Raw genomic sequence first — 19,929 nt, forward strand, 5'->3', positions numbered from 1 at the left:
AAGCCAGTTTCCCAAACACAAGTCCCTGTTTGAATCCTTGCCTCGTTTTACAACCGTCATGGTCAATGGCCCTGATTTGCTACCAGAAAATGGTATATTGTTTAAAACGGTGGACTGACAGCACTGCAGTGTCCATGCATAAAAAGAGGTTGGCTGGAAAAGCTGCCTAGAGACCTGGTTCTGTATAACGTCTCACCAGCAGATGGCAGTACACCTGGATTTGTGTGTTTCATACTTGCAAGGTTAAGCGCACTGATCTCAGATCAGTTTAACATAAATTAATCTGATTCAGAGGATATTTGGTGAAATATGATTGTTTCTTAAGGTGACTCGTTCACCAATTTATTTTTTCCTTATTTACTCAAGTTTAGACACGGGGCACATGCAAGTAAAGTAAAACCAAGACGCCCAAAGTTTACCTAGATGGAATATATATATATATTTTTTTTTACCATGCTTTTTATTTTTTAAATATTGTTTCTAGTTTGCTGTTAGCAGCTTTACTGATTGACTAGCATCTTAAAGTATCAGTGAAATATGTAAAAAATCTAGATAAGTAGTTTCTCTGTTTGCAGACGTTTGAGAGGAGACATGCAGACGAGGTGGTTGGTTGGGAGAGGGTTTTATGAAGGGCATTATTAGAGAAACTTTACTGTTTTTGACACTTTTTTTTCCCGTCACAAGCTGTACTTTCACTCTTCCCTTGTTTTTTTTTCTGACTGTTTATAATGATCAGTGCTGAATTCCATGTGTGGTTGATGTTCCTTAAAAAAAAGTAAACAAATTCACATTTTACTGGTTAATCATTCATAAAGTCTGGTAGTGGAGACACCCAAACATTCCTACAGTGAACTGGCCTGAGCCGCGGGTCATTACACACTCCAGCAACGCCCCTGTTCAGACGGGGTCCCGGCTGAGTAGCTATGGAGAAAAGCGCTGCTGTTGGAAATAAAACCTTGTGTCCATTTTTGTGATTGATCTATTGTTTTTTTTTTTGTTTTTTTTTTTAATTATTCATTCAAAATTTTGTTGTGGAAGTTAGAAAATGTAAAAAGAACCAAAGACATTTTAAGGGACTCTGCTTACTCTCTCCAGGTTAAAAAGAGTGTTTTGTAGACTCTGTTTAGGAAAATGAACATAGAGGTTTCAGTCAGGCCTGAACAAGAAAGCAGCACTGACTGCCGTTATCATTGGGTCATTTCTCCTTGCACATGCAAGATGACATCACCTAGTATATAAACAAATCAAGACACTAGAACTGTCACTGGCCAATTTCCTCAACCCAATGAACCCAGGTCAGGTATCACAGAGGTAGAAAACCTCAAAGACAACAATAATACAAATATCCACCTGTGCAATACGTATGCTGTATGTGGTATTACAGGAAAATTGATCCATTTTCAATAAATTGAGTGATATAGGAGTAATATAATGTCTTTAAAGGTGTATATATCTACAATTAATATTAACATCACCCCATAGCAACAGCTCTAAAGCTATATTTAGCAAGATCTGTCGTGTGCAGTTTCAATGCAGGACCAAATGTCCCGAAATGAGAGAGCTCCATTAATACTACACTGAATCAAAATCTGGTGGCAAGGAAGTAAAAAAATAATGGAGATATTACTTTTTGAAAAGTAAATTTAAATAAAAAAAATGACAGATTATTTGTTTGGGTGCACAATATTTACTTTTATAATTTGAAAACTGAAATATTCAACAAAAATTGTTTATATGGATGTTGCAAATTATCCTCAGGGGTTCTTGGATGTTCAGTTCGAATTTCAACCCAATCCGATGAACAAGAAGTGATTGGTGAAGCTCGGAGGGCGTGTACAAAAAATCGCAAAAAGGCCAAATTTCAAAACAATTCATAACTGAAAAAGTACTTGGAGTAGAGCTACAGGGTTTTGCAAGCTTATGTGGATTTCATAGAAGTTTTTACACTATTTTTTTCTTAAATCCGTGACCTGAACTGGGAGGGCTAGGTGAGTTGGTATGGAATGATGTGTTTTAGCAGGTAGACGCCACAAAACTGACCTGACATCAGAAAAACTACAGGTCAATCAGGATAAAAGATCATACTGGTATGTATGCTTGCTTGTGTGTTTGAAAGAAAAACAGTTCACTCAAAAATATCACCTTTCACTGCATATGAGCAGAGATGTGCACATGATCTGTTGTTTTTGCACTATGAAGCAAATTTTGTCTCTAAGTGGCGGCTGTCAAACCAGTCGGACGAGAAGGAACGGGGTGGATAGGGACGCGCAGATAGAGGAGGCCAGGTGACCAGGGTTATTAAGGAAGTTTGGGTTTGCTGTAGTGATAACAGGGATGGGTGACATTGGAAAGTAACAGAGACGGAGAGAGACGGAGCAGGTAACTCTTGGCACGGCACATTCAAACTTCAACTTCTATTCATCTGAGTCTCTGATGGACGGCACACAGACACACAACGTGCAGGTAGATCTCACTCTTTATTGTGTTATTACTGTTGGGAGGTCATGCTTGGGCTCTTGGAAACAGCTGAAATGCGTATGCTGTTCAGAGGGTCCACTTGGGGGTGGGGGCTAAGCTTGTACCGTAGGGTCCAGAGGCATGTTCCCCAGGAGAACCTTTTTATTGGCAGTCATCATGTCTAGTCATCATGAACTTTTAGAGCAGCAACAACCAGAAAATGTGTCAAAAAACGATCAAATTGGCCCACTTCATGCCTCTTTGTTGCTTGTATTTAATGCAGAGCTAGGATGACTTAAGCACCATATCTGTCCACTTACGGGTTGAGCAAAGGTGCTGAAGTCAAGCACTGCTCTCTCCTCTCTCTCAGATAAGCTGCAAGATGCTAATCATATTATTCAAATATAGAGATTATAGCTCAGTTCAGTCTTACACTGTTAGAAATAAATGTACCATGCAGTAACATGATTCGTTCATCAAGGTACAAACAATGTAAGTGTGCCCTCAAAGGTACAACAGTGGTTTTAAGGTCCAGCGGTGAACCTTACATGAGTTTTTCCCAGTGGGAAAGTAGATATCTGTACCTTTTCATAACCAAATGTTTTAAATCAGAACAATAAAAAAGCCTGGAGATGAGACGGGGTGTGTGGAATCAATAAAACTTAGAAAATATAATTTCAAAGGATTCTGGTACAATTATGTTCCCTGACTAAAGGTACTGGGATGTACTCCTGAAGGTACCACCACAGTGACAGTATCGTACCTTAGTATAGTTGGTACAATTAGAGTGTCATTTTGCTGTGTTGACATGTTCAATAAGCTGGATGACAGACTTCATGTTCATAGTGATACGTGTTGATTTTAGTATTAATTTTAACTGAAAGCTTAGAAAACTCTCCCTCACTTATGTCTTGATCACTAACCTCCATCAGATCTGCTCCTTCAGTCCTGTCAGTCTGCTTCAGCTCTTTGTGTTTAGTGATACAATAACTTTAATAAAGTCAGATTTACAAGAAATCAAGGGAATAATGAGCGATCAGTTGATTCATTTTTAAACTGGTAAAAATCTTATCATCTGACTGGCCTTTGATGGAGCTGCTGCTTCTTAATTTCCATCAACAAGTTGAGGAATATGAAGATATGGTTGTGTTATGATCAACAATATATGACCTTTTCACTGACAATACATTACTGTAAACAAGAATATGTCATGTCATATATGGCAAGTACTGGTGTCTTTGCATGTAACTCAAAGTTAGATAAATTGCACAGAAAATAAAAGCAGATATCCCCCAGGCCTAATATGATTGGCTTACAACCTATGACAGCTGGTATGTGTGTTTGATGTGATTGGCTTGCAAGGTCTGATATGATTGGCTTACAGCTTATGAGGTCTGATATGATGGGCTTACAACTTATGAAGTCTGTTGTGATTAGATTACATTTTACAAGATTTGATGTGATTGGCTTACAACTTACAAGGTCTGATATGATTGGATTACAATTTATGAGGTCTGATGTGATTGGCTTACGAGATCTGATATGATTGGCTTGCAAGGTCTGATATGATTGGCTTACAGCTTATGAGGTCTGATATGATGGGCTTACAATTTATGAGGTCTGTTGTGATTAGATTACATTTTACAAGATTTGATGTGACTGGCTTACAACTTACAAGGTCTGATATGAATGGATTACAATTTACAGGTCTGATGTGATTGGCTTACAAAAAAATTAAGAAGCAATGCTTGGTCTCTTTTGTTTAATACTGTATGTTTCTTGCGAATCTGTTATCCACACTGATTTGTACGTTAACATAAAATGTATAAAATGAACTGCACAAACACATCAAAATTAGTTTTCTGGATGTGTAAATGTTAAACTTACAAACAATGCAACACGCAACACTACACTTCCATGCAGAAACCAAGTGCAAGACCAGTTCGCCTACAGCAAGGCAACATCAGTGATGAACATGAAAACTTAATTACTGCTTTTATATATATATATATATATATATAATTTCTGTTTTTATATCATCATCTTGGGATGTTTCTTTTAGTCCTTTTATCATGAAACTTACACACAATATAAAGAACAGGCATTTTCAAATTATGTCAAAAACTGTAATCAGTAATTATGCCGGGTGTGTGAACACAAAATGTTCTGAACACACCTTTTACGTTGTTACTGTAAATACACTTTACCTTCAGGATGAATCAGTGCAATGAACATGATACAGGTTTGTTTATTTCCAAATCAAGACTGGACTTGTAACAACAGACATGCACGCCAATGTCAGTAATGGCAGGACAGAAACACGTCATCGTGGATTAATGAAATATGATACGTGCTTTTTTTACATTGGCAACCTACATGCAATATTCCCTCTCCACACTGCTAATGTAAGATTGGGGTAAAATCACGTTTGAACGTTGTATTGTATTGATGGACACAGAGCATGCAGGAAAACATTACATCTTAAAAATGGATTTGTTTTCCTTTTAGTGTGAAGAAAATCCCCCTCCGTATTACTCTGTGGTGAAGCCGAATGAACCCCCTCCTTCATATGTGGACATCCAGGCACTGCCCAGTGCTCCAGCCATCATCCCATTCTACATCCACCACCATCTGCCCCAAATACCCGCACCACATACACCCCAACCTGTTATAGCTCCTACAGCCAGAGTTCAACCAGGTACTATACAAATACACACTACATACATGTATCATCACCGGCAGAACCAAAGCTCAAATCTCCAAAGTGTTAACTTCACAGGAGGAACCAAGGTTCATAACTTTTAAATTAAAGAGACTTTATTTCATGCAATTTTGAGCAATTTTGATTGGTCAGTTTATTGTCAGTTGTTCACACAATGTAAACAGCAGCTGGTATTTTTAGATTACTTTAAAAGTGACGTCTACGGTTCTGAGAGTGGCGATGAGCCGTCATGGATATACACCAGAGAATAGAAACATTAGTGTAAAACATGCTCACTACCATACATAATTAATAGAATCGTCCTGTTGTGGACAGTACCTGGATCATTTCTAGGGACAAAAGACCAGAATTCGTTAAGTTAGTGAGCTCAAAAAGTTGAATATTGTCTTTATTGTCGATTTAAGTCTCTTGTTTTCTGCCATCAAAGCATCTTTGGACAACAAGTGTTGAAAATAAAAATGTATTAGTAACATTATCATTAGGGGTCCAAGCACAAAGTGCTGGAACCCTATTGTAATTCTTAGGATTTTTCTCCTTCTTCTCCTTTTTCTTCTTCTTTTTCGGCAGGTGATTCTGTACCATATGTCGTAGAGACAAAATTCCTTCTCCTGATTACTTATGTCATGGCTCACAAAACAGCCATTTTGCCCATATTAAAAATCTCTATAGATTTTACGGATTTTACAATTTTTGAGTGTGAACTAGTTCCTGAGTTTTCACAGAATCTGCACAAATCTGTCATCATTAGAAGCCTAAGAAGCTGAACTTTAATAATTACCATATCGGAACTTTTTCCAACCCCCACCTGAAAATGTGGGTGGAGCTTGTCTGATTGACATGAAAACTGGCCCGATCTCATTTCTTCTTTTTCCTACTACCCCTTGTTTTCAAGTGTCTCTCTTGCCCCTTGGAACTGAGTAACCAGTTGTAGTGGCTGAAATCTTCCCTACGAAATGAAACAACCCGGAAATAAACAGAGCATCACTTCATTAACAGCTCCTAGCGCCGCTCTGCCAGACTGCAGGGACAGCAGAGGAGGGTAAAGTTCAGCTCCTCACTGCTGGGCTTTGGTTACATGTCGGGCATCATGTGCCTTAAAGTGGGGGGATGCGACAGTTATTTATTACTGCCCACCCCTAACAGTCAGTGTTCTTGTTCTTGATTGGCCGTCTGGTATCTCACCTAATAGTGATTACAAAATCCAGTACCGTGTAAAAATGAATGAAAGGCCCGCAGTTCAATTCCTCAATTCCTCAATACCTCAGCAATAGCGGATTCCTGTAGAGGAGAGGTTTTCGAATCCAGTTTCTGCTCCTGTGTTTTGTATTCAACAGTAGATAATTGAACTATTAATGTAACTAATTGGCCTCCGTGTGTCATACCTATGAGTGGCTGCAAAATCCAGGACTGGATACTAGATTCAAGGTCCAGATTGGAAGACCTTTGATCTGGAGTGTTCCTGTCCTTTATATTGTGTATTTCATTAAGAATGGACCAATAGAAATGGTCCAGAAATGCTTGGTGTGAAACATCATATCATATACATTAACTTACAAGTGAAGAGCATTGGGCCTCATTCACCAACCGTTCTTATTAAACTGTCTTATGCCGGCCTTACACCAAGCTTTTTCTAGTGATTTCACTGTCGCAGACAAATATCCAACATCGGAATAAAATCACGAGAGTCGTATTGTGCTCGCGTCATCTCTCTCGTTTAGTGTGTGGTGTCAGTTAAGTCCTTTTCTCGTCCTGGCGCTGCGACAAAATCAAACATGTTTAATATTATTGTAAGTTTTGAGTCTTGGCCCATGCAAATAGTGACAGGCCAGGGTGCCCATGAGTGCTTGCGAGTGAGAGAGAGATGCAGGCATGAGTGCCTGAAATCTCTGTAAAAGCTGCAAATTTGCCCGGTTTTAATACAAAAATCAAATGAACTGAAAATGTTAACTGACTGCTTTTATATTTCAGGTTGACCGAGTGTAACAGAGTTTTATAAGAGTGGCATTATTGAAGAATCATCAGTGTTTTTTTTCCTTTCTGTTTCAGTGGTTTCTTATTTGGTTTGTTTTTTTATGGTTTAGTCCATCAGCAATGCTGAATCTCTGCATGTTGTGTTGATGTGTAAATCTTTATATCAAATTTAGAACGTCACTGCACGTTTTACAGGTTCATTAAAAAGATTCTGGGCGATGATCTGCCAGAGTATACAGCTCTACAGTGAACTGAGCTGAGCCCCAGATCTTTATACACCCGGCCAACGTGTCTTCCCATCTGCACCGCTATAGAGTGGACGGGGAAAAGTGTTTATCTGCTTGTAAATTTCCACCAGGTGCATGATGGGGAATAATCTCAAAAATCTAGTTGCAGGCCTACTGTTTTTTCCCTCCTATTATAAAGTTATTATATCCAGTCTGGAGATTCAAGGCTTCCTCATAACAGCATTCAACTCCTCCTCCTTCAGCAGACTTGCCCCGGTCCAGTCTAGTGGTGACACGAAGTAAGAAAGCTCGCTGCTATGGAGGCTCAGGAGGCTTCCTCCTTATCTTGGTTGTCATTGGATTAGCCATCTGGTTAGGAGGTACGAGAGGCTCTCTTCACTTTTACACCTCTTCATATAAATCTCTGTTCTCGTGATTTCTGACTCATTGTGCATTTAAAGAAGCTAACAGTGAGCTATGAGTGGTATTTACGGACTGTCTTCTGGCTTTGGGCTTCTTTTAGTGCATTACAGTGCATTGCTGGCATCTAAAGGGTCAGAAGTGGACAATTGCCCATCATCAGCTGTTGGCTGCGATGGACACAGAGACTGCAAGCGGGGCAGTGATGAATCACATTGCGGTCAGTCTCAATAGAAACAAAACAACCATTTAAACCATCACAATGGCAATGCATTTATGTGGATTTACCACTTTAGCCATAATTGAGCTGGAATCATTTTGAACTGCATTATGGTAAACCAGTATGAATCTGCAGTGTGTGTAGTTTTACAGTCTGACGGTAATAATTGTGGAGTGATTTTAATCCAGTATGAATCTGCAGTGTGTGTAGGTTTACAGTCTGACGGTAATAATTGTGGAGTGATTTTAATCCAGTGTGAATCTGCAGTGTGTGATTTTAATCCAGTGTGAATCTGCAGTGTGTGATTTTAATCCAGTGTGAATCTGCAGTGTGTTATTTTAATCCAGTGTGAATCTGCAGTGTGTTATTTTAATCCAGTATGAATGTGCAGTGTGTTATTTTAATCCAGTATGAATCTGCAGTGTGTGATTTTAATCCAGTATGAATCTGCAGTGTCATTCTTACGGTCTAAAGTAATAACTGTGGGATGAATTGTCTTCTTCTTGGCTGAATCTCTGGCCTGTAGTCTTGCTGACAGAGAAACAAAATGCGCCATAGTGTTATTGTTATTGTAGATGTCCTGTGGCATCATTTTGACGTGAATATCCAGGCTGTCCATAGGAATCAGTTAAAATAGTGCTCACCTCGGCTGTTTATATGTGGCTTAGTTGCGGTTAACCTGGAAACTGACATGGTGAGCTCGAGTGTAGTATTGCACTGAATGACCTCTGTTCTCTTCTTGTCTCTGCAGTCCGGTTCGGAGCAGGAAACGAACTCCAAGTCATGACTTCAAACTCCGGCCACTTTCTTCCTGTCTGCTCTGCGGGCTGGAACCGGAGCCTGGCTGACCAAATCTGCCAGCAGCTCGGATTCAGAGTGTGTGTGGAAGATTATTACACTCAGACACAAACGTACAGCCCAGCAGTTTGCTGAAACACGGCACTGCAGACTCACAAGGCAGAGCTGAACCACACTTACCTATTAATACTGTCATAATGGATTTAGAAGTATTTTATTAATTACAGGCCTATTCACGTCAATTACTGATGAGGATTTAAATGGAACCTTCACATCAAGTCTGATTCTTTTTGTTTGATTTCTTTCTTTCCAAACTACTGTGTGATACAAACTGGCTAGAATAAACCTCCATAAACAACTATAAACAGTCACTTCTTTTACTTTGGTCAGTGTGTGAAATCCCCCTTTGTTTTTCGGTTGTAGTTTTTCAGGGGTATCCTGGCCAGATAACTGAGTGAGCCAGCTTGGCTACAGCGCCCTCCTGAGGCAGACCAGTGCTGCATCTCTAGTTAAATGAGAATATCAAGAATGGCCCTATGCTGCTCTTTGGTTTAAGCTGGCTAAACAATGAGCTTTCCCTGAATCCGTGTGCTGTAATAGACTGGTGACCTGTCCAGGGTCAGGGGGGATAGGCTCCAGCACCCCCATGACGTGGAAGGATAAGCGTCTTAGATGATGATGATGGTGACTTTTTATCTGGGCATCTATTTTATCCTGTTGAACACCACAACATCACTGTACATTGAGGCATTCAGGGGTCCAGGAGGTTAATTATGGGGTCCAGGAACCCCTGTATTTTGCACCTTGGCTATAATTGCTTGGTTGTTATTCAGTTTTTCAGCCATAGCTGGCCGTACGTTTTCTTTAACCTTTTCATTTTTATAGTTGCTGTGTTGCTTATTGTATAAGATTTTGTGCTCCACCACGAGCGAGAAGAGCTGCTCTGGCACCACCCTGATGCACTTTTGATAGGACTGCAGTCATAATAACAGCTCTGAGTGGCCAGCATGCTTCGACCTGGATCTGAGTTGATGTGAAAGACAGCTTTTCATACGGATGTGATGGTCTTAAAGCCTTAAATCACCTTTTATTGCAACAATAAATGCTAGAGTATTCTTTTAAGCTGTGCTCCCACTGCAGCACAGTGACTTTAATCTGGATGTTTGTGTTGTACAGGAGTTATCAGTATGGATCCTTGACCTCAACCTCATCTTCGTTCCTGTCTGTGAGTGATCAGTCCACAGAAAACATACAGGGAAGACTTAAAGTCACGTAAGAGTCTTTCACATAAAAACACTGAAACCAGTACAAATAAGTCAGTGGTGAAACCAGTAAACCAGTTTTTTTTTTCTTTTCCTTTTTACCACTTTAAACTGTAGCAATACTCTCTGTTAGCTCACCGAGAGACCCTGCAGCTGCACCTGTGATGCAATTTCTGAAGCCCCCGGTTGGAGCTTTAAACAGTTTTTCATCAGCTTTTAGCTCCATATCGCTGCTGTCGGAAGAAAACCTCGTATCTCCATTTTTCAGTTTTAGACATAGTTCAAAAAAGGCCTGTTGCCCTTTACATTGTGTGTAAATTTCATGAAGAACAGACAAAAAGAAACGACCCAAAATGACTTGGAAGTCTGGTTCCATTGACTTCCATTAAAAGTGGAGTAGGTTTTTTCCTTCTCCTGTAAACTTCCCATTTTGGAGATAGGGGATTTTGCTCATGTTACCATTTCACTAGGAAATAGATTTGGATAATGTGATCCTAATATTGTTATGCAGGAAACTATATAAAGTCACCATGTGGCCAAATTTTAAATTCAGATTTTTTTCAAGGAGCCAAATTAGACTCAGTTATGTAGCTGAGCATATTTTTAGATGAATAATAATATTGTCTATTAGAATATTTAAAAATAGCAACAATAACAAACTGCATTAATGTCTGTATATGACTGTTTTCCAGCCACTAGTACATAAAGTGATGTGTCACAGTGTCATGCCAAAAGTTTTAGGTTCCATATTTTTCATTGAAATAGCAACTGATGCTTATTTAACTTTTATAACAGTGTAAGTAAACTTTTTTCTTTTTTTACCAGTTTCTTCAGAAAAGATTTCCTAATGTTTTAGAAATCAAAATGCCTGCATGCATAAACTGGTTTAGAGCAGTTTGGCTCATTTGATTAACATTGTTTGTGTATTTGCAGTTCTACGTGTCCAGGTCAGCAGACAGCATCTCTTCTATGCAGCGGTGAGTTCTTCACCTGCACCAGCCTCAGTGTGTGTGCAGTACTTAACCCTCTACTGCATGAATTCTAACTTAAAAATGATAAAAAATGTTTAATGTCTTTTTGTTATTTGAAACTGCTTAAATAATGGAAATATATATATATATATATATATATATATATATATATATATATATATATATATATATAAATAAATGGCAACAATTTACCAAGTAACGCACAACATTTTTTAAAAATTACATATACACACACATATTTTTCAAAAAATGTGCGTTATTTGGTAAATTGTTGCCATTTGTGCAACTGTACCATAACACCAAAAATCTAAATAAATAAATAAAAATTTGTCTAAAAACATCCTTTTATCTTTTTATTGGAAACAAGAACAAACAAATGCAACTTGTACTCTGTGAAATGTATGAGCCGATGTTTACAAATATTGGAAATTAATACAATTTCAATTGGTATTTGGAATGTTTGGTAATAACATCATAATAAAAATTTCTGGTCATGCAATGTCATGAAATATGTGTCCTTTCAAAGTAAAAAATCCTTTTTCCACAATTAAATAGGTAAACACAGATTTTATATCACTGCTTTTTAGTAAAAGTAAGTTAAAGGAATTGTTGCCATGTGGCAACACCTTGCAATAGAGCAGGGGTATATAATAAAAATTCAATAAGGTCCGGTTAGAGAAAATTTCCTCAAGGGTCCAGAACATCATAAAGTCTAACTTGCATCAAGATTCAGTGCCATATACTGTTTACTGAGGTAGCCTAGAAGTTATATCAGCATCTTATACAGTCAACAACTGAATATCTGATCAAATAAAGTCCAGTTCAGTAACATTTCAACAACATTTATTGTCAGTTTTCTCTGTGAGTCTGTGAGATCCCCCTAAAGCTACCATAAAAGCCAGAATTAAAATAGTAAAACCTTGTTGAAATGATCGGTTAAAGGTCCTGGTCCGCATAGGACAGAATCTGGGTCTGGACTCTGTTAGTGACCTCTGCAGTAGAGGGTTAAAAATACTGCTTTGCTAAAGTGTCTTTTTCTTCTTCTTCTTGACTCAGATTGTGGGCATCCACACACCTCCTCCAGGATCGTAGGGGGTAACGTGGCAGCACTGGGTCAGTGGCCGTGGCAGGCCAGCCTGCACTTTAAGGGATCTCACACCTGCGGAGGCTCTCTGGTGGCCCAGGACTTCATACTGACCGCCGCACACTGTTTCCCCAAGTATGAACCACATAACAAGAGGCTGAATGGGTGAAAAGGACGAGGGAGTTGGATATATTAGGATGAGTGGATCAGTGGTTGGATGGAAGGATGAACTGATGGATGAATGAGTGGATGGATAGATAAACAGACATGTGGATGGAAAGATTAGTGAATGGACATGATGATAGATTGATAAAATAAAGTAATAGATATGAGTGGATAGATAGAGAGATGGGTGATGGATGGATAAACAGATGGGCAGATAGATGGAGAGTTGCGTGGGTGAGTGGGCTGATCAGTCCACAAGCCACTAGAAGTTTGGATGGATGAGCGGCTACATAAATAAGTCGATGGATGTGTGGATTAGCTGTGAATAGAAGGATGAATTGCTGGATGGATGGATGGATGGATGGAGGGATGATGACTGGAAAGCTGGATGATTTTATCATTGAAGGAGAAAAAAATGTTTGGTTGAGTGGATGGATGAATGGATGGACGGAAGAAATAGTGATTTTGATCAATGGATGGATGATTGGATGGATAAAGAGATGACTTGATGAATGGACGACTGGACTGATAGATGTATGGACAGGTGGATGGATGGATGGATGGATGGATGGAAGAAAGAAATAATGAGTGGATGAATAGATGGATGATTGGATGGATAAAGGGATGACTTGATGAATGAATGAATTAATGAACGAATGGACACAAGATATGGGGTGCACAGATAAGTGGATGGATAGAGGGATAAATGTGTGGATAGATGAATGAACGGAGGAATGGATAAGGCATAGACAGTGAACTGATAAATGAAAGGACGGTTATAAGACAGATGAGTGTATGGATGGATGGATAAGATATGGACCAAAGTATGAACAGATGAATGGAAGGATCGGTGGATAGATAGTGGAGAGATGGATGAGTGCACTGATATATGAATGGACAGGTGAGCCACAGGGGATGGATCCATAAAACAGCAGAATAGCCGACTGGATGTTAATGAATTTTATTAGCAGGTCTAATGAATGAAAGACTGGATCTACACCTGGTTGAATGGATGGATACATTGACATTGTTCACTGTTATTCTATTGCCTCTTCAGAGACTCCGCCTCTAGGCAGGTGCCTAGTAACTGGCGAGTGTATTTGGGTGTGGTGTCTCAGTACCTGCTGCCCCTGCCGTACTCTGTAGAGCAGATCACACTGCATGAACTGTACAACTCCCATACCAACGACTACGACATCGCCATCCTCAAACTCAGCCTTCCCGCCAACCTGTCCAGTCAGTCCACACACACACACACACACATGCATACACACTTATTACTGGAATTAACCATTACACGTCACAAATAGGTACAGTAAAGTTAAAACTTTGCCGTAGGGCAGTGTTCTTAAAGCTACATGACACCTACATAAGCTCGCCATGACAACTGACAAAGACCTACATAAACACTTATAAAGGTTGACGTCAAGTTGACGTAACACCTATGTCAGGTAACACTGACTTTTCCCGCCACTTTTTAAGGTGAAATGATGTTATAACAACTGACTTTTCAGCTTGGTGTATATCACCGTGACTTAATACTGAAGATATGACACAGCGCAAATCTTACAAATGGGATAGATGTTATGTCAACTTGACAATAAAAAAGCTGGGGAAAAAAACTTTTATTTACTTTTTTTTCCAGTAAATGAATGAACCCAAATGAATATCAATGGACTGTTATTGCTGTTTATTATGTGTGTATGACACTGAGATGATTGTGTGTGCAATGCTGTTGTAGGTACAGTCCAGCCTGTGTGTCTTCCTGCATTTGACCAGACCGTCTCTGTAGATACGCAATGCTGGACGTCTGGCTTTGGCGCCACGTTTGAAGGAGCAGGTGTGTATTATACAACCTCAATGATGTGCAAACCATTTAAACCTAAAATAGTACAAATACAACAAGTGAAATGCTAAAATTGAGAAAGTTTATTGTTTTTTGAAAAATATATGTCCATTTTGAATTTGATGCCAACAACACATTCCAAAAATGTTGGGACAGGGGCAACAAAACACATGTTTTGGCAACATAAGCTGCCATCCAGATGACGTCACTTTCAGGGAAGGCCTTGATTATTTCAGCAAGAAAATGTCAAAGTATATTCTGCATATATTACAGCATTGCTCCGTATTAAGAGTCTGATTGCTAACCTGGCCTGCGTGCAGTCTAGATCTGTCACTCACTAATAACATTTAGCATTATGAAATTAAAAATACGACAAAGGAGATCTCGAACTGTTGAGCAGCTGAAATCCTGTAACAAACAAGAACGGAAAACATTTCACTTTCAAAGCTACAGCAGTGTCTCCTCAGTTCCCAAACTTACAGAAAGTAAAAGAAGAGGTGATGAAACACAGCGGTAAACAGCCTGCCCGACTTTTTTGGAACATGTTGTTGGCATCAAATTCAAAATATTTTTTTTTCAAAAAACAATAACATTTCTTACTTTCAACATCTGATATGTTGTCTTTGTAGTATTTCCCTTTAAAAATATGGTTTACATGATTTGCACATCATTACGTTCTATTATTTTTTTGTCCCACTTATGTATTATTTATATCCCACTGGTGACACAACCTTTTAGATCAGTCATGGGCTGGAGGTTAGGGTTCAGCCCTGAGCGCCAACAGGATGTGACTGAGGTGTCCTTGAGAAAGGCACCAAAACCCCAACTGCTCCCCAGATGCTGCGGATAGGGCTGCCCACCGCTCGGGGCAAGTGTGCTCACTGCCCCCTAATGTGTGTGTGCTCACTAGTGTGTATGTGGTGTTTCACTTCATGAATGGGTTAAATGCGGAGGTGAAATTTCCCTGTTGTGGGGCTAGTAAGGGTCACTTAATCTAATAATCGTAATTTTATGTATATATCTTTGTGTACACTCGGGTGCGTCCAGGCTTTGGCTCCAGTAAGCTGATGGAGGTGGCAGTGAATATAATCGACTCTTCAGTGTGTAACGGCGCTGAGGTCTATAACGGGCGGATCACTCAAAACATGCTGTGTGCAGGAGATCTCAACGGGGGGAGTGACTCCTGCCAGGTAACACATTTTAATTTCATTTGTTTCATATTCTGAGTATTTCTTTGCAAAGCTTACCGTGTACAGGGTTTAGAGTCTAGTTATGCAGCTATTTCACTTCATTAGTGAGTGTGTGAAAGAAATAAAGACAAAAAAAGCTCTTTATTATATAACAAGAAGCCTATATGAGTAATATTGCTATCCATATATGAATAATGTTTACTGTCATATATTGTTTAAGATGTGTTACACCTATTGTAGACAATGTAGTCTGAGGCCAGTAGTGGAAACGTTCTTTTTTAATTGAACACAATGTTTTTCATGAAATGATATCTTAAGAACTTGAGCTTCAATGGAAAACATATGACAAAGAATGATTTGAAGACAGAGCAGAATCTTGAATATTTCTCGTCATTTACTTTTCTTTATTTTTAGTTTTTCCAAAATAAAAATAAAAAATCGGTTATTTATTCTTGTATTATATGAAGAACAACCCCGTTTTTCAAAGTGGTCTCATACTTTGGACCCCACTGTATAGGTTTGTATACATGGCTGACATACCTGCCCCATGTTTGAATGGCTAATTTCAAATAGGTTGACATACACATCACATATATTTCCCTAAGTGACAAATACAAGTTGGACAGAAGGGAAATCTATATATGCAGATACACTCACCAAGCATTTAGGAACGTTACACTAATAATGGGTAGGGCCTCCCTTTACTCTTAAAACAGCTTCAGCTTCTGGTCACTGGGAAAGTCACTGAAGAACATGGAACTTATTGTCATTAGTTAAACTAGCTTGATACGACTTGTGCTTTATGACATGATGCATTATCATGCTGGAAGTGACCGTTAGAAGATGGTTAATTGCGGTTATTACAGGATGCACAGGGTCAGCAACCATAACTGAACAGGTAATGGCATTCAAGTGAGGATTGATTGGCATTAACAACGTTCCCTACACCACATCCACCAGCCTGGACTGTTAATACAAGGCAGGTTGGGTCCATGGATTCATACTGTTGGTGCCAAATTTTGATTCTATCATCTGTGAGCCTTGAGAAATTGCGATTCATCAGATGAGACTAGGCTTTTCCAGTCTTCAGCTCTGGTTTTGGTGAGCCTGTGCCCACAGCAGCCTCAGCTTTCTAATCCTGGCTGCCAGAAGTGTAACATGATGTGATCTTCTGCTGTTGTAGCCCATCCACCTCAAGGTTCAACATGTGCATTTTGAGATGATCTTCTGCTCGCCATAATACGTCACATCACTATAACCTTCAAAGAAAAACAAATATGTTGACATATCTGCTGCTCCTGCCATCTTGTAGCTCAAAAATGCCTTTAAATTCTTACATCTGCAATTATTCCTCATGCCTTTCAGCTAAAGTAGCTTTATTGACATGGCCACATTAAGTTACTGTATTTTCCTTCTATTTCATAAATCTGTGTTTGTTTGATATGCAAATTTTGCACTGAGCCACAAGACAAAGTAATGGAAGTGCTTGAAGGCGTAATTAGCATCTAATTAGCATCGTGCAAACTGTATGCCTAAATGATCAGAAACTCACCTTGTTCACCTTGGGTCAGTCGTGGGCTGGAGGTTAGGGAACCAGCCCTGTGACCAGAAGGTCGCTGGTTTGATCCTGAGAGCCGACATTACATACCTGAGGGGTCCTTGAACGAGACACCTAACCCCCAACTGCTCCCCCCTGGGTGCTGCGGATAGGGCTGCCCACCGCTCCGGGCCAGTGTGCTCACTGTCCCCTAGTGTGTGTGCTCACTAGTGTGTATGTAGTGTTTCACTGCACGGATGGGCTAAATGGGTTAACGGTGAAATTTCCCCGTTGTGGGACTAATAAGGGTCACAGGTAATCTAATTAATCTCAATAAGACTTGATAATGTGGTTTCTGAAACTGTATGTTAACTAGTACTGTGAACAAAATCGTGCTGCACAGGTAAATACAGTGGCTGCTGCAGTCTGAATTTCTAAATCTGAAATAAATTCTCTCCTTCTGCAGGGGGACAGTGGTGGTCCTTTGGTGTGTCAAGAGAGTGATGGACGCTGGTATCTCACTGGAGTGACCAGCTGGGGAGTGGGCTGTGGCCGAAAGAACAGCCCTGGCATTTACAGCAATGTACACAGCCTGCTAACATGGATACACAGCAAGATGGAGGTAAACGCATCATACAGAAAACATAGACTTAACAGAAAAGAAGCCGCAACGTCTAAAAATCTTTATTTTCTTTTGAGTGTTTGTGTCACTCTTTACCTTTATTCCAGCTTCTATTCATTTCAGCAGACTCAGTTTTTCAAAGAATCTGCAGACACACCTCCAAAGTTCAGGCTTAGACCTTGGTTTAGCATTTTCTGCTTCTCACCATCCAAATAATCAGATTCAGGTCTGGACTCTGGGGTGGTCAGTCCATCGTTCAGCTTCTTTGTTTGATGTGTCCGTCTCCTTCTCTCAGTGAGGTTCTTCTTAAACAGCTACACATCCTTTCAGACCCACAGCGCTGAGTCGTCTTCTCACAGTGAATGTTTTCAAAAAGTGCTGTTTATCTGATGGGGGCCGTTTAGGGTTCTGCCAGGTCCTCCAGGTGGTTGTTAGGAGGCCCATTTTCTCTGTAGCTTGTAATCTTTTTTTTTTTTAATGAAATCTTTGTCTTTTCTTTTGAAAAGTGGATTATCTTAAATGCAATATTCTAAAAAACGGATCAGCATTTAGCCATTTGTAACTAACTGCACTCTCTCTTTCTCTCTCTCTCTCTCTCTCTCTCTGATAGCAAGAAAGGCCCTGACCACTCAGCACTCTGAATGTACTTTACGGCATGCCGGAGGGAAGCACAGGCCTTGGCAGCACCACAGCAAATCACTTTGCTAAATGCAGGAAACATTTCAGTGTCTGTTTTTTATTTGGGTCATTTTATTTGTGGTTTGTTTCTGATTCATCAACAGTAATTGATTCCCTGACTCCCTCGTTCTCTTTGCATGTGCACCTCATGGACATTTCATTGAGACTGTCTGTGTTAGTCATGCTCAAGGGTTCAGGTTGAACATTGGGTTACTGAAACATTTCTTTGTAAATGAGTTGTTGAGAGGTAACCAAAGCCACTCGGAGTGGTTTGGTGAGAGACAGTTCATTGCAGAGAAACTTACTGACTCAGAAGTCATTACGGTGGCGCTGATGGGAACCAGGGGTCACCATGACTACAACACAAATATAGTCATTTTATTTACTATTCAAACCACCAGTGAACCCCTCAAGTGTCGTCCTATGCTTATATGTAATTTCACTGATGGTAAAATAGTCTAGGTTTCTTTGGGGGGAAAAAGGTTTTCTTTCTTTGCTTCACGGTGTCCTGCCTATACACCTCCACCTCAAACAGAATTTAAAACAGCAGTTTTAGGCCAAAATTGACCAAAACTATTGAAATGTTACTAATGTGTCTAACCCTATTTCATGCAGTCACTTTTTGTGACGGTGCTTTTAGAGGTCAGACGTCTGGTTCCTATCACCACCAATGTGAACGTTTCTTACTCAGTTAGTGTCTCTAGAACGGAACATCTCACATCAAACCACTCTGAATGACGTTTTTAAGAAATACTAACTGGCCTTTCACTAGTGGCCTCTAGTGGACAAAACCACTGTTGAGTCAATTAATGAATTCATAAATGTGCTTTTTATTAATTTTTTCTTTAATTGTGCAATTGGGTTAGTTTTTTTCCTATTATTGACATTCAAGGATCTGATTTATTTCCGAAACCACTTGAATATTAGATCATTGTCCACAATAAATCATGACCTTAATAAAAATTCAAATTGAGTGAATATTTGCAAAAAACAAAGTTTGTCCATTTGAACATTAAATATCTCGTCTTTGTAGTGTATTCAACTGAATATAGGTTGAAAAGGATTTGCAAATCATCGTATTCTGTTTTTATTTATGTTTTACACAACGTCCCAAATTCATTGGAATTGGGGTTGTACAAAAGCAAAATTAGGATGGATATATATATATATATATATATATATATATATATATAAAAATACCACTTCTGTCGGATCAAAATCTCGTATCTCCAAAATGGTAACTTTACAGGAGAAGGAAAAAAACTATTCTACTTTTAATGTAAGTCAGTGGAACCAGACTTTTTACCAAGTCATTTTGGGCCATTTCTTTTGGTGCATTCATCATGAAATTTACAAACAATGTAAAGAGCAACAGGTATTTTCAAATTATGTCATAAACTGAACAACAAGTGGAGATACAAGATTTTCTTCCCACGATAGCGATATATAAAATCACTGTTGCCTTGATGTATTTTCTTATTATGCCGCGATGAATGATTCTTTGACTCCCCTGTGAGCTACAATAACTCACCAAAGCTTTAAACGGCTCTGTTCTTGAACAGAATGCAAGTGCTGTAACATTGACCATTACACGAAACATCAGCGAGGTAATGAGGCCTGTACAGTTGTGTGTATATACGCAGAAATTTCTTTACAGTCAGAACTGTGGTAGCCTGGAGGTCCAAAGCCTCGTCAGTCCACCGGTCATGAGTTGAAAGCCACCTGATAACGCCTTGTT

General features: G+C 39.3%; 1 protein-coding gene across 2 annotated transcripts; it reads left to right on the forward strand.

Moving 5' to 3' along the window:
* Positions 1 to 2,344: 2,344 nt before the first annotated feature.
* On the forward strand, positions 2,345 to 19,169 carry tmprss13b (transmembrane serine protease 13b). Of its 2 annotated transcripts, none has more exons than XM_017713860.2 (13): positions 2,345 to 2,463; positions 4,966 to 5,155; positions 7,641 to 7,757; positions 7,901 to 8,017; positions 8,769 to 8,895; positions 9,992 to 10,087; positions 11,011 to 11,054; positions 12,126 to 12,288; positions 13,376 to 13,554; positions 14,060 to 14,158; positions 15,212 to 15,354; positions 17,358 to 17,513; positions 18,124 to 19,169. In XM_017713860.2, the coding sequence occupies exons 1-13, from the start codon at positions 2,434 to 2,436 to the stop codon at positions 18,136 to 18,138; spliced, it is 1,476 nt and encodes a 491-aa protein (XP_017569349.1). In that variant the 5' UTR covers positions 2,345 to 2,433; the 3' UTR covers positions 18,139 to 19,169. The 2 variants fall into 2 exon arrangements, with proteins under 2 accessions (XP_017569349.1, XP_017569350.1); XM_017713861.2 differs by having other exon boundaries at positions 7,644 to 7,757.
* The last annotated feature ends 760 nt before the right edge of the window (positions 19,170 to 19,929 follow it).

The sequence above is a fragment of the Pygocentrus nattereri genome, chromosome 23 (assembly GCF_015220715.1).
Source record: "Pygocentrus nattereri isolate fPygNat1 chromosome 23, fPygNat1.pri, whole genome shotgun sequence".
NCBI lineage: Eukaryota > Metazoa > Chordata > Actinopteri > Characiformes > Serrasalmidae > Pygocentrus > Pygocentrus nattereri.